At 40.5% G+C, this 14,032-nt stretch overlaps 1 protein-coding gene across 6 annotated transcripts in view; it reads left to right on the plus strand.

Annotated features, from left to right (window-relative positions):
* CTPS2 (CTP synthase 2) overlaps positions 1-14,032 on the plus strand; it is a 177,107-nt gene that overhangs the window by 50,476 nt on the left and 112,599 nt on the right. For all 6 annotated transcript variants that reach the window (XM_075060326.1, XM_075060330.1, XM_075060336.1 and 3 more), the window contains 5 exons: positions 764-896; positions 9,758-9,846; positions 11,002-11,096; positions 12,822-12,884; positions 13,787-13,830. In XM_075060326.1, the coding sequence (XP_074916427.1) occupies positions 764-896; positions 9,758-9,846; positions 11,002-11,096; positions 12,822-12,884; positions 13,787-13,830 (424 nt within the window). The remainder of the gene's footprint in view (positions 1-763; positions 897-9,757; positions 9,847-11,001; positions 11,097-12,821; positions 12,885-13,786; positions 13,831-14,032) is intronic.

Consider the following 14,032-nt stretch of genomic DNA (forward strand, 5'->3'; position numbering starts at 1 on the left):
CCCTTTTTAGCCCATGTCCCCATTCAGGACATTTTCAGGGCTGCCACATGGTCTTCAGTTCACACATTCACCTCACATTATGTGATCGTCTCCCAGACCAGGGAAGACGCCGGGTTTGGCAGGGCTGTGCTCCATCCCGAGAATTTATGAACTCCTACCCACCTCCAATCACTTGGAATCACCTATTGTGGAATACACATGAGCAATCACTCGAAGAACAAAAGACAGTTGCCTTTTCCGTAACTGGTGTTCTTTGAGATGTGATGCTCATGTCTATTCCACATCCCACCCTCCTTCCACTCTGTCAGAGTTATTTGGCAAGAAGGAACTGAGGATGGGGGGAGCACGCAGTGTCCCTTATACCACGCCATGGAGGTGCCACTCCAGGGATTGCTGGGGGCGCTCCCCCCTACGGGTGCTACGGGAAAAACTTCTGGCACCAGTGCACATGGTGAGCATTCACACCTATTGTGGAATAGATATGAGCAACACATCTCGAAGAACACCAGTTATGGAAAAGGTAACTGTCTTTTCCCCCAGGAGTGAGATATGAAAAAGTAGAAAAACATTCAAAATATTTAATAAATTTCAATTGTTATTCTGTTGTTTCAAAGTGTGATTAAAAACTGCGATTAATAACAATTTATTTTTTAATTGCGATTAATTTTTTTGAGTTAATCGTGTGAGTTAACTGTGATTAATCAACAGCCCTAGTTAGAATGCATAATATGCGCATAATAATTAGAAACCTTGCTTTTGTCAGATATGAAAGGTTGCTGAAGATATGCTCCATAGCTCTGGTTGGCAAGTATACGAAACTAAGTGACTGCTATGCATCTGTTTTCAAGGCCTTGGAACATTCAGCTTTGGCAATAAATCACAAACTGAATTTAATGGTGAGGCTCAATCTCTTTCAGTTTCAGGAATGCTTTAACGTTAGCTTCCATCACTTAGGCAAATGTAATATTAAAGTGTATCTTAATTAGCACTTAAGTATACAGGTGTACACAAAATGACTGAGTATGTTTTTTTAAGGAGTATGAGAGATTTTGTTTTTATTTTATTTTAGACTAAATGCATCTGAAAGTGTCACTGCAAAAATGGCCCCAATTGGATTTGCTTTACAAACAAAGGACATTCATCCGCAAGTGCTGACTACCAAAGGAAGAGCTTGTTGATTTTAATAAGACTACATGCAGCATCAAGCATTACCCTTTGTAGTAAGCATTTTCAGTTTGCTCAAAAGTGGAAAAACATTACACTCTTTGAAAAGAATTCAGAATGACCTTGGCAAATTGGAGAATTAGCCTGAAACCAACAATATGAAATTCAATAAAGATAAATGCAGAGTATTACATTTTAGAAAGGAAAAATCAAATGCACAAATAAAAAATGGGGATAACTACTGCTGAAAAGGATCTGGGGGTTATAGTGGATCACAAATTGAATATGAGCCAACAATATGATGTAGCTGCAGAAAAGGCTAATACTGACAGGAATTTCATATGTAAGACACGGGAGGTAACTGTCCTACTCTACTGGTGAGGCCTCCGCTGGAGTAGTACATCCATTTCTGGGCATCACACTTTAAGAAAGATGTAGGCATATTGGAAAGAGTCCAGACGAGAGCAACAAAAATGATTAAAGGTTTTGAAAAACCTGACCTATGAGGAAAGGTTAAAAAAACTCAGCACATTTAGTCTTGAGAAAAGAAGACTGAGGTGGGAGCTGATAACAGGCTTCAAATATGTTAAGAGTTGTTATAAAGAGGAAGAAGATCGGTTGTTCTTTGAGTGTTTGCTCATGTCCATGCCATGTTAGGTGTGTGAGCACCACGTGCACCGTTGCTGGAGATATTTCCCTCAGTGGCATCCATTGGGCTGGCTCTAGCGCCCCCTGGAGCCATGCACTTATATGCTGATATAAGGGGAGCCGGCAGCCCCACAGCCTCCCAGTTCTTTCTTACCATGCATGAGGGTTGCTGCAATATCTCCTCTTGCTTCGGAAAGGCGTTCTTCTCCGTGGTTCTTACTCTGTTTTATAGTTTGTTAGTCTTAAGTATAGTTATAATGCAGGGGTAGGCAACCTATGGCATGTGTGCCGAAGGCGGCACGCGAGCTGATTTTCAGTGGCCCTCACACTGCCTGCGTCCTGGCCACTGGTCCGGGGGCGCTCTGCATTTTAATTTAATTTTAAATGAAACTTCTTAAACATTTTAAAAACCTTATTTAAACTATTGTTGTATGTAAAGTAGTTATATATTATAGACTTACAGAAAGAGACCTTCCAAAAACTTTAAAATGTATGACTGGCACGCGAAACTTTAAATTAGAGTGAATAAATGAAGTCTTGGCACACCATTTCTGAAAGGTTGCTCACCCCTGTTATAGTGTATATATTGTAAATAGTGTTAGGTAGATAGAACCAACTTTCCTTATTGTCATGGAGTTCTCTTCACCCATGGGACTGGGCATGTGTTGGTCCCTGTGCTTCAAACCTTGTGCCTCCTGTGGCAAGCCTATGCCCATGAGCAACCCACACTTCAGTTGTCTGAAGTGTTTGGGAGAATCTCACCGGAGAGACCAGTGTCAAATTTGTCAGGACTTTAAATCCCAGTGTGGGGGGCTGGACTAGATGACCTCTTGAAGTCCCTCCCAGCTCCACATTTCAATAATTCTGTGATAAATAGAACTTGAATTTCTGTTTAACATTTAGGGCAAGATTCTGATACCCTTACATTGAGTAATACCTTACTCCATGAGTAACCCCATTTATATCAATAGGATTATACATGGAGCAAGGTGCTACTCAGTGTGAATTTATCAGAATTTGCCCCCCCCCCCCCTTTTTTTTTTTTACATACTTTAAAGGAAGTGGTCAATTTAAGGAACATTTCAGAAACTAACTTGTTCTTACTTTTTAAACTGGGAAGCTGGAGTAATCTTCACAGTTTGATACCAACTGTTTTTATAGTGAAACTTTCTGCTTTTGTTGCCAAGTTTCACCTCTAGAGATAGCAACGTCTGGCTTGGGAAGGTGATGTGGAGGAATATGTTAATATTAGTTTATGAATACAGATGAAATTTTAACAGCCTGTGATTTAGCAAAACACTAAGAATCTGAGTTTGCAAAGAAAAATACAGTATTGGAAATGACACACTGCTGTAGTACATGGTCTCTAAGTGATCTCAGATAAATTGGTGAGAACAGGCAATCCTGGACTAGATTGCACCTGATTCTTGTGTGGCTTGGAGGGTGCAAAGAGTATTTCTCCCCCTCTTGAATCACAGTCCCTGTGCTCTCTCTAGTGCTGTCAGGAGCATAAGCTCTTCCAGAGGAGGTGGAGAGAGGATGAGGCACAGGCATGTCTCCATTACTCCTCACTGGCCTCTGGAGCAGGCCAAATGTTCTTCTTAAAGTTAAGCACATGCATAAGTACTGTCCTGAGTAGAGCCATAGTCTAGTCTCAGATGTATAATGATAAAAGCAAGAGTTCTGAGTCTGTTCAGCAACTACAATAAATTAACTGCTCCAAATTTAAATTATAACACTGAAATAATGTTTTAGCTGAAATGTATTGAATACTTATTCATTTATTAATGGCCATCTTTTAAAGCTTGGTAAATATAAAGTGTAAAATCAGAGGCCTTTTACACATCCCTGAGTGACAGACTGGCCTGTCTCCCAACGTCTGTGAGAGTGAGGGAATGACTCTCAATTGAGTCTTACTAGTTCTGTCCTTAAACACTGGAGTAGGGAAGGTCAAATGATTTCTAGAACTCTTTAGACAGAGTCCAAATCCTTTCTCTCCTTCACTGGGATTTGGCACCTCTATCCCCTAGTAAGTGATGTTCAGTTTAGGGTGACCCCTCAATCAGGGCAGGCTAAGCACAGTTCTGCTGTCCTTTACTCGTACAATAAAGACAACAAGATTTCATTACCCCTGCACTCAATACTAAAATGATTTGTAAACCAATCCCAGCCAAAAGTGATTGTTTTGGCAAAGCAGTCGCATTATGTGGCACACCTAGGCGGAGTAGGTGTATCTATAAAAACACGGTCTGTTCCTGAAGTCTTTTCCCGCAGCTCAACACTAGATACCAGGGGAGAGCTCATTCAGACCCTGCTTATATTTTTATTTGTATTTTATTGTGGCTGAGAGAAGTGCTCATCTACTACAGTTATGGGCTAAATGGAAATACATAGCTGGATAGACAGAACTTGCCTATATTGTTATTGTCCCTATACAATTTGTTCTTAGAATTTAAATCTGTATATTGACTACTGCAGATGTATAATCCTTTCTTTTAAAAAAAAAAAAAAACTTCAGTGAATTTTTTCTTCAACAAACTAAATTTTGGAGGAAAAATGGCTTGTGCATCTGCATTACCCAGTTTACAGATACTAAATTCACCCCTCTAATTAAAAAAGAAAAGCATATATATATAGGGGCCTAATCTTCGTTATGGAACACATGCCAATGCTCATTTGAGAACACAGCTGTTTTTGAGCTGCAGAATTGTGAAACAGCATCCCAAACAGGTAAACATTTTTTGCACTCTCTATTTAAATGACCACAAATTGATTTTTCTTGGAAATTTGCACTTTGTTGGAAGCCTGATAAGTGACATGTCTGTCAGGAGCAAATTGAACAGCAGAGCTAAACATTTGGAGTAAAGCAGGATGATAACAGTGCTGCTAGAAAATTTTATCTAATCTCATCTGTCTTCTGATGTGACATCATCACTATGATATTAGAGCATCTTTTCAATAGTAAATAACAATAGTAGATGTCACTATATATCAACCTTTACCTCTTAAAATAAGTCTGAATTCCGCATCGAGTTCCCCATTTCAGGTAGATCCTTCCATTCTTTTCAGGAAGAATTCCCCCTCTCACCAGGTTCCATAGAGTCTAAGCCCAGAAGGGACCACTGTGATCATCTAGTTTGACCTCCTGTATAAAACAAGCCTTAGGACTTTCCTGAATTAGTTCCTGTTTAAATGAGAGCATCTCTCAGAAAAACATCCAATCTTGATTTTAAAATTGCCTGTGATGGAGAATCCATCAAAGCCCTTGGCAAATTATTTCAATAGTTAATTACCCTCCTATTAAAAATGTGCACCTTATTTCCTGTCTGAATTTGTCTAGCTTCAGATTCCAGCCATTTGATCTTATTATAATCTTGTCTGCTAGTTTAAGAGCCCTCTGTCAAATTTCTGTTCTTCATGTAGGTACTTAAACTGTTATCATATCACCCAGAGGCGATCCCAGCAATTACAGGCCAGTAAACCTAACTTCAGTACCAGGCAAACTGGTTGAAACTATAGTAAAGAACAGAATTATCAGACACATAGCTGAATATGATTTGTTGGGGAAGAGTCAACATGGGTTTTGTGAAGGGAAATCGTGCCTCACCAATCTACTAGAATTCTATGAGGGGATCAACAAGCATGTGGACAAAGGGGATCCAGTGGACATAGTGTACTTAGATTTTCAGAAAGCCTTTGACAAGGTCTCTCACCAAAGGCTCTTAAGCAAATTAAGCTGTCATGGGATAAGAGGGAAAGTCCTCCTATGAATCTGTAACTGGTTAAAAGGTAGGAAAGATAAGATAGGATTAAATGGTCAGTTTTCAGAATGGAGAAAGGTAAATAGTGGTGTCCTCCAGGGGGTCTGTACTGGGACCTGTCCTATTCAACATATTCATAAATGATTTGGAAAAAGGGGTAAGTAGCGAGGTGGCAAAATTTGCAGATGATACAAAATTACTCAATATAGTTAAGTCCCAGGCAGACTGCGAAGAGTTACAAAGGGATCTCACAAAACTGGGTGATTGGACAACAAAATGGCAGATGGAAGTCAGTGTTGATCAATGCAAAGTAATGCACATTAGAAAACATAATCTCAACTATACATATAAAATGATGAGGTCTAAATTAGCTGTTACCACTCAAGAAAGTGATCTTGGAGTCATTGTGGAAAACCTCTACTCAATATGCTGTAGCAGTCAAAAAAGTGAACAGAATCTTGGGAATCATTAGGAAAGGGATAGATAAGACAGAAAATATCATATTGCCTATGATACGCCCACATCTTGAATACTGTGTGAAGATGTGGTCATTCCATCTCAAAAAAGATATATTGGAATTGGAAAACATACAGAAAAGGGCAACAAAAATGATTAGGGGTATGGAACAGCTTTTATATGAGGAGAGATTAGTAAGACTGGGACTTTTCAGCTTGGAGGCCACTAAGGGTGATATAATAGAGGTCTATAAAATCATGACTGATGTGGAGAAAGTAAATAAGGAATTGTTATTTACTCCTTCTGATAACACAAGAACTAGGGGTCACCAAAAGAAATTAGTTGGCAGCAGGTTTAAAAAGGAAGTATTTCTTCACACAACACATAGTCAACCTGTGGAACTCTGTCAGAGGATGTTGTGAAGGCTAAAAGTATAATAGGATTCAAAAAAGAACTGGATAAATTCATGGAGGATAGGTCCATCAATGGCTGTTAACCAGGATGGGCAGGGATGGTGTCCCTTCCCTCTGTAATTGCCAGAAGCTGGGAATGAGTGACAGGGGATGGATCACTTGATAATTATCTGGTTCATTCCCTGGCACTGGCCATTGTCAAAAGACAGGATACCGAGCTAAGTAGACCTTTGGTCTGACTCAGTATGGCCGTTCTTATGTTCTTAATCTTCTCCCTGTTAAGGTAAATAAATTTAGCTCCTTAAGTCTATCACTATCCCAGAACATGGTCCACCTTTCTCCTCACAACAGGCAGGACACCACTCTTCAATACCGATAACAGTGCCCATTTCTTTTCATCAGTAGATCTCAGAGTGCTTGACAAAGAAGGTCAGTATCATCCTCCCCATTTTACAGACAGGGAAACCAAGGCACAGAGAGGTGAAATCACCCTAGGTCACCCAGCAGACTAATAGTAGAGCCAGGAATAGAACCTATTTCTGAGCCCTAGTCCAGTGCGCTGTCTGCTAAGCTATACTGACACATTCTAATTTCAGGCACCTATTTTGGTACAATAAAAGTAGGGATTATGATGAAGTCTCTTCAAAGAGAAGGTGATCAGCAGATCTGTCAGAAATAAGAAAACCCTTTTAAAAAAATTATGCCCAGCCAGGCAAAATACAGGCCTTCTTCCACCTATTAGAACCAAGAATAGAACCCTGAACTCCTGACTTTAACTGCTCTAGCTCCCACACAGTGTTTTCCAAGGGTACCCAGCATAATCAAACCAGCTGTTTTAGTACAAGAAGCCAGTAATTACTCTCGGTCAAAATTATAAGTAGAGCACTGTAATTTGCCTGAGATCCACATCTGTTTGTTATTTGCCCATCAGTGCCGTTCCTTGGCTGCCAGTCTAAGTGTTGCTGCTGCTTTGGAACCCCTGCTGGAATATGCGTATGTGAATTATACAGTCGGGGGCATCAGAGCAGTTGCACCATATAGACCTTTCATCTGGGTCAATTGACAAGGAATGGTATATAGCATTAGCACTGAGGTACATTAATTAATATGCTCTGCCTTTATTTTCTCATTTTATTGAGCGGAGCAGTACCCCGGTAGTGGAGGCTCCAATGACTTGGTCTTATCTGACAGCAGTTGCCTTAAGACACCTCCCTGCTACTCTGCTCTTCAGATTAATTCGGGAGAGGCTGAGCAAGCAGCCGTAGTGAGAGAGAACATTCTGATAGACACCACAGAGATAAGAAATTCCATCTCTGAAGCAGACTGCATAGCTTGCTCTACTTTGGTTCCAGAGTTTGCTGCAACGCTGCAAGAAACATTTATCATTATTTAAGTGTTATCATCGTCATGCCAGATACAGCTTTGCTCCCCAAGTTTTTCTTCCTGGAAAGTTCTTCAGACTCTTTGTGTACACTTGCTGTTCAGTTTCTGCGGGCATTGTCCCTTCTGCCAAAAGACCCTGAAAACGATGGGGCAAATAATGTTAGCGCCCTTACTAACTATGAAAGCACTGTCTGCTCAGTTTTAGGTAAAATCTGAGACGCGAGTGAGTCTGTATAAATAATTTCTTTCCCAGTTGAGACACTGAGATTTGAATCCTATTTCATTTGCATCGAGAGAAATCCTCCTCCCCCATGTAAAGAGCCAGTGCAAGGCCTACACACCACTTAATTCCTATTTTGATGGTTTAATTGGTGCTCAAAATCTTGTACTGGCTTCCTGCATAGGGGTGAATTGTATTTATCTATTATTTAAACAAGCCCTGTTCACCTTCAACAAAGATGACCAAGGTCCCAGTCCTTCCAAACACGTTTAACTTTACATGCACAAAGAGCCTTACAGTGGTTCACTGGAGCTACTTGCATGTATAAAGTTAAGCATGCATGTCGGTTGGCCAAAGCAGTCACGTAGGTTGCACAAGGTAGGCCAAAATCAGTGACAAAGCTTCCCCAGAGCCAATTCCACTTCCAGAGCTCTTGCGAAACACCTGTGTTCCAGCCTTTTGCCAGCAGCTCCTCAGTCTCATCCTGTGTTCTGAAGCAATCCTTTAATGTAACATAGTGATACCTAATTTATAATACATCATTTGCATATTTGAATGATGAAACCTATAATGTTCAAATAGTTATAAATGTGCTGACTTGGTGTATTTGACAGTGAAAGCAGAACTAATTTTAAATGTACCATTAGCTAGCTTCTCTTTTCAACCATGTAAAACAATAAAGCATACTATTTGTGCATAATAAAATATGCAGTTATATTCGCTACTGTATCTTTTGGAAAAGAAGAAAATATTGGATAGAAGTTAACTCTGACACCTCAGAACTACCAGTGAAACAAACCTCAAACAATCTTGTCATTCACCAGTGGTATGTTTTTTCATAGATAAAGAGAAAATGTGTAATTTCAGAGTGGGAGATTTTTATTTTAGATTAAAGAAAATAGCAAAGAACAAACAAACATTATGGACCAGATCCTCAGATGGTGTAAATTGGTGTATTAATTATTATTTGTATAAATAATTGAAATTGGGCCCCCTCACAATGCTAGGCAATATATATACATACACAATAACAATCTTCGCCCTGAAGAATTTAAATATATTTTTTTATGGAGGGGGAATTGAGACACAGAGTAGGTGATTTGCCCAAGGTCACAGGAGCAGTCTGTAGCAGAGCCAGGAACTGAACCAAGCTCTTTTGAGTCCCAGTCCAATGCCATAACTGCCCCACTATCTTCTTTTCTCTTTTGACGTCAGTGGAGCCACATTAATTTATGTCAGCCGAGGATCTGGTCCAGAATGTTTGTGTGACTCAATCTGGAATAGTTGCTATCTTGAACTAATTCAGAGAGAGGAAAGTACATAGAAGAGAGACTTACAGTTAGAAAGCTACACACACCATAGCGATAGACGCAGCCCAACAAAGAATTCCTTAAGGCCTGATCTCTGCAGATCTGGGGTGCTGGAATAATTTTTATAGTGGGGGTGCTGATGAGGAAGACCATGGATTTGGTGTTTGTTGTTACTACTTCAAGCCTGGGGGTACGGCAGCACCCCTAGTTCCGGCACCACTGCAGGGATCCTTGCAGGATTGGATCTTTAGCTAGTATTTTTTATGTGCAGATTTATTGTGAGAATCATTGAAAAGTCCTGCAGGGTTTTTTTATGCTATAAATGTTTGTTGTACAGTATAACATTATATTGCTTTTTCTGTGGAATGGAATACTGTTTTGTCATATATTTTTCTTTCTTAGTATATAGATTCAATAGAGCTTGAGCATTCTACAGAAGTTGAGAACCCAGTGAAATACCACCAGGCATGGCAAAAATTATGCAAAGCGGAGTAGGTGCCATCAAGTATTCTCTATACAAAGTAGAAGAGTTTAATAATTTGTTGTTTTGTTTAATATAATTTTTTTCCTAACTGATTTTTCCAGTGTCTTGTATAATTTCAGTCTCCAATACCATCTTGTCTTTCTTCTCATTAACTCAGTACTTTGCAATGCAAAAGCCATCATTGGAAAAGATTTTATATTTTATGTAAAAATATCACACTAATTCTAAAGTGCATCTCAAATGGCAAATCATATATTACTAAAAAGATTTTGAACCATTCACTATATCAGGTAGACTGGTTTAGGAATTTGGTTTTGTTGCTGACAGGAAGAAATAGCTTCATGATGATTTGTGACGAGAATGATTTATACTGAAGGAAATAGCAAGTTAAAAAATATTGGGCCAGAACTTCAACCTGAGTTCTGGCCTCTTTGGGTGGGATTTTTAAATGTGTCTGCTGCTTAGGTACATTTGAAGAGTTAGGCATTTTCAAAAATTCTACCCTTTCTGATGTGACTAAAGGATCAGTAGTTTATTTTTGTCATCAAACATCATAGTAAAAAGTGAATAAGTAAATGTTGTGCCTGGGCTACTAAATATTCATGACATTTTTGTAAGGTTGTTTTTATAAGCATCAATCCACTTTGTAAAATTATTAAACTGTGAGTTGCCCCATTGAAATCAATACAAGTTTTGCGATTGATGTCACTGGGACCAGCAATTCCCCCTGGATAACTAAAGGGAACATTTTTTTTCATCCACTACCAAAAGGCATCTCTTTAGTATTATTCAGCAGCTATTGTAAAGGCATCAGAAATACCATCCAACAAGTTTAGGGTGAGCAAGAATTCTGTAGCTTATTAAAGAAATAGGAATTTCACTGGAGAAGATGTAATTACTTTATTTGAATTTGGCTAGAACACTGACGCAGATGTTCCAAAACTTGAAATAAGTCTATTGGATTTTTCATGTTGATGAGGTGCATTTCTCATTAAAGATCACCCAGAATTGGCACCTTGGATTATACAAAATGTGGTACCCCTTAACACCACATTTATTTAATTTTAACCTGACAAGTCTATCTTTTAAGTGACACACGGAGACTTTCTTTTTTTGTCCTTATTTTACATCCCAATCATTTTATGTATGGATTTTATTACAGTGGCATTTTGGTCCCAGGCGGGTTTGGATTTAGGGGAACAGAAGGCAAACTCCAAGCAATCTCTTGGGCAAGAAAAAAGAAAAAACCTTTTCTTGGTAAGATCTTTCAACTAAGGAAATATTACTGGGTGTTGAACATATGTAGATAAAGGTGGTTAATTTTTATAAAACTATAGTAGTTGTTAAAATAGGATCTAAACTCTACCTGGCAAAGTTGCATGCGCCTCATTAAAATGTAAGTGGTTTTTGACTCGAGTCAGCATTCAAGTTCTGTTAGAGGTCCTGACTCTATTATTTGTTGTTTGTTTTGTGATATCACCTAAGAGCCTGTGATGGGTTTGGCACTGCTGCGCCCCTTTGTGGCAGGGGAGGGGGGGGTGCCAGGGCCTCGCCTCTCAAATTTCCCAGCCTGCCTTCTTTAAGGGCGTCCCGATGGGGCCTAATGGCAGGTTCCCACGTGCTCGCCCCGAGTATCAGGGCAGCGCAGCCCAATGTCCAGAGTCCATACAACTCTCCCTGGGTATCAGGGTAGCGTGGCCTAATGGCCAGAGTCCATACAACTCAACCCGGGTATCAGGGCAGCATGGCCCAATGGCCAGAGTCCATCTTTCTCCCTCTCAGGCGGGGAAGTGTTGCCTAATGGTCGGAGGAGTAGGGGGACCTAGTCCCACCCTCTTCACCGGATCCCAACCCAGGGCTCTCCTATTGGCAGGGTTCCCTTTGCTGTTGGCTCGGTGGGGATCCACCCGCAACACGCCGAGTGTCAGTGCTGCTTTAACGCGGTTTGTCCCTAAGGTTCCCCTGGATTACTTCCTACCCTCAATGTTGTATTCTCCCCTCCGGGACAGTGTGGGGAGTTACCGGTCTTATGCCTCTGCCAGGTCCTCCATCTGGGCCACAGGGTATGTGCTGGCTGGGCTGAATCCTGGAGCGTGGGCTGGTCCTCCTCGGGAGCTGGCTGTGTCATCCTTCTCTTCTGGTGGTCAGCCCTGACTAAGCAGTTTTGCAGGCTTTTATACCTACCCTCCAGTTGGAGCATGCCCAGCAGGGCTTCCGGGGCAGGGCTTCCTTCGCCAAGAAGGAAGGCTTAACCCCCTCAGCGCCAGTGCGGGGTCACTCTGCCCCGTCACAGAGCCTCAGTCACGGACCAGGTCCCCTTTGTGCTTGGCGCTATATAAACACAGAGCAAAAAGACAGTCCCTGCCTCAATGACCTTAGAATCACATTTGATTTGGAGTATCTTTTTAAGAATAATAAATCAGCAACATTATAATTTTAGCTTAATATATCCCAAGAATATATCCCATTCACCATGTTTGTTATGTCTGATTATTTCTGTATTGCTATTACTTTTAATTACCCATTTCTGTTATAGTAGTGTCCAGTTAGGATCTCGGCCAGGTGCTATGCAGGCACATAAGAAGATGTGGTCCTTGTCTTGAGTTGCTTACAATCTAAAATGCATTGTGAATTCTGTGACTAGATACTAGGGATGGGCCTGGCCAAAATCTTGGATCTGAACATACCCAAACTTTCAGCTATAGCCTGTCCCTACTAGGCACATAATATTTAAAATGAAAAAAGGTTTTTAGTAGGACTCTAAGGACATAGATATTATGAATAGTCTAGAGAGAACCTTTACATTTCTTGCGCACAATTAGTCAACCAGTCTTCAGGATTCCCAGAATGTATGAGTTTGTACATACAAACTGAGTAGCCGGAAATCAAAACTGGGTATTCTGAAGGCCAAATTGAGGCTACTTTGCAAATTCTACTTTTTATTATGTGAAACTCTGTTTTGTTCTCTCTTTTTTTTTGCAGGAGTTTGCTTGGGGATGCAGCTGGCAGTGGTGGAGTTTGCAAGAAACTGTTTAAACTGGGAAGGTGAGTTCAGTATGCTAGTATGGATTTGGTTCAATTAAAAGAAAGCTTATTCTTTATATGAACTTTAGATTATTCAAATCATAGTATTATGTGTTTAGATCAATGTGAGCAAATTCTAAGAGCTCAGTTGTGAATTAGACTACATGCCTGTGTAAGGGAGTAAGAACTCCCTTCCTCCCCCTGTGCAGGCTACTCAGATCTTGGTTTCAGAAGCATAGGAATATACTGGCAGCTCACCTCTATACTCTGTCCTTCAAGCAGGTGGGTAGGTAGTGATGGGAAATGGGAGGAGCATTGGCTCCACCCCACTACTCGTTGAGCAGAGTAGCCAGATAAGTGCAGGGTGGGTAGTAATTTAGTGCTGGCTTAGGCCAGCAGTAAATTGTTACCCTCAAGAACAAGTAGGTATCAGGGGAGGAGGTGTGACTCTGATGAGTCTCTATGAGTATGTCAGCACTTCAAGCTAGGGGTGTAATTCCCAGCTCGCGAAGACTCAGCTCTGATCTAACTGGCACACTAAAAATAGAGTGTAGTTGCAGCAGCATGAGCAGAAAGAGGGGCTAGCTGCACTGAGTACGTACCTGTCTGAGACACTGGGGCAGACACTACCCTGCCCCACTACTCATGCTGCCGCAGATTTTTAGCACACTATTTTTAGTGTTCTAGCTCAATCAGAGCTAGCACAGATATGTTTCCTTGAGTTGGGAATCACACTCCCTTCTTGATGTGTAGACTTCCCTGAGGCATTGTGCTTCCTGAGGCTGCCCCTGCATGTTGTACGTTACACACTCACCTTTACAAGGCTGTGCCTAAGGGCACAGTGTAGTCCTACAAGCCAACAAAGCTGATGATCTAGGACAATGAAAACGTATGGTGGTTATTCTGAATTTTTTGTGTTCCAGATGCAAATTCTACAGAATTTGACCCAAACACAAAATATCCTGTTGTAAGTACTGATTTATCTCTTCTGTATGTTTTCTTAATACCCCTTGGTTAGATGACCAGCTATGTATCTTTTTCATGTGTTGAGACATGAAGAGATGTTTACTGTCCATATTTAGCATATTTATTGTTTAAATAGGAACTTAGCACTATAATGAAGATGTAAGAGTAATGAAGATACCATACTGATTTTTATATCAGAGTAA

The sequence above is a fragment of the Chelonoidis abingdonii genome, chromosome 1 (genome assembly GCF_003597395.2).
Source record: "Chelonoidis abingdonii isolate Lonesome George chromosome 1, CheloAbing_2.0, whole genome shotgun sequence".
Lineage (NCBI taxonomy): Eukaryota > Metazoa > Chordata > Testudines > Testudinidae > Chelonoidis > Chelonoidis abingdonii.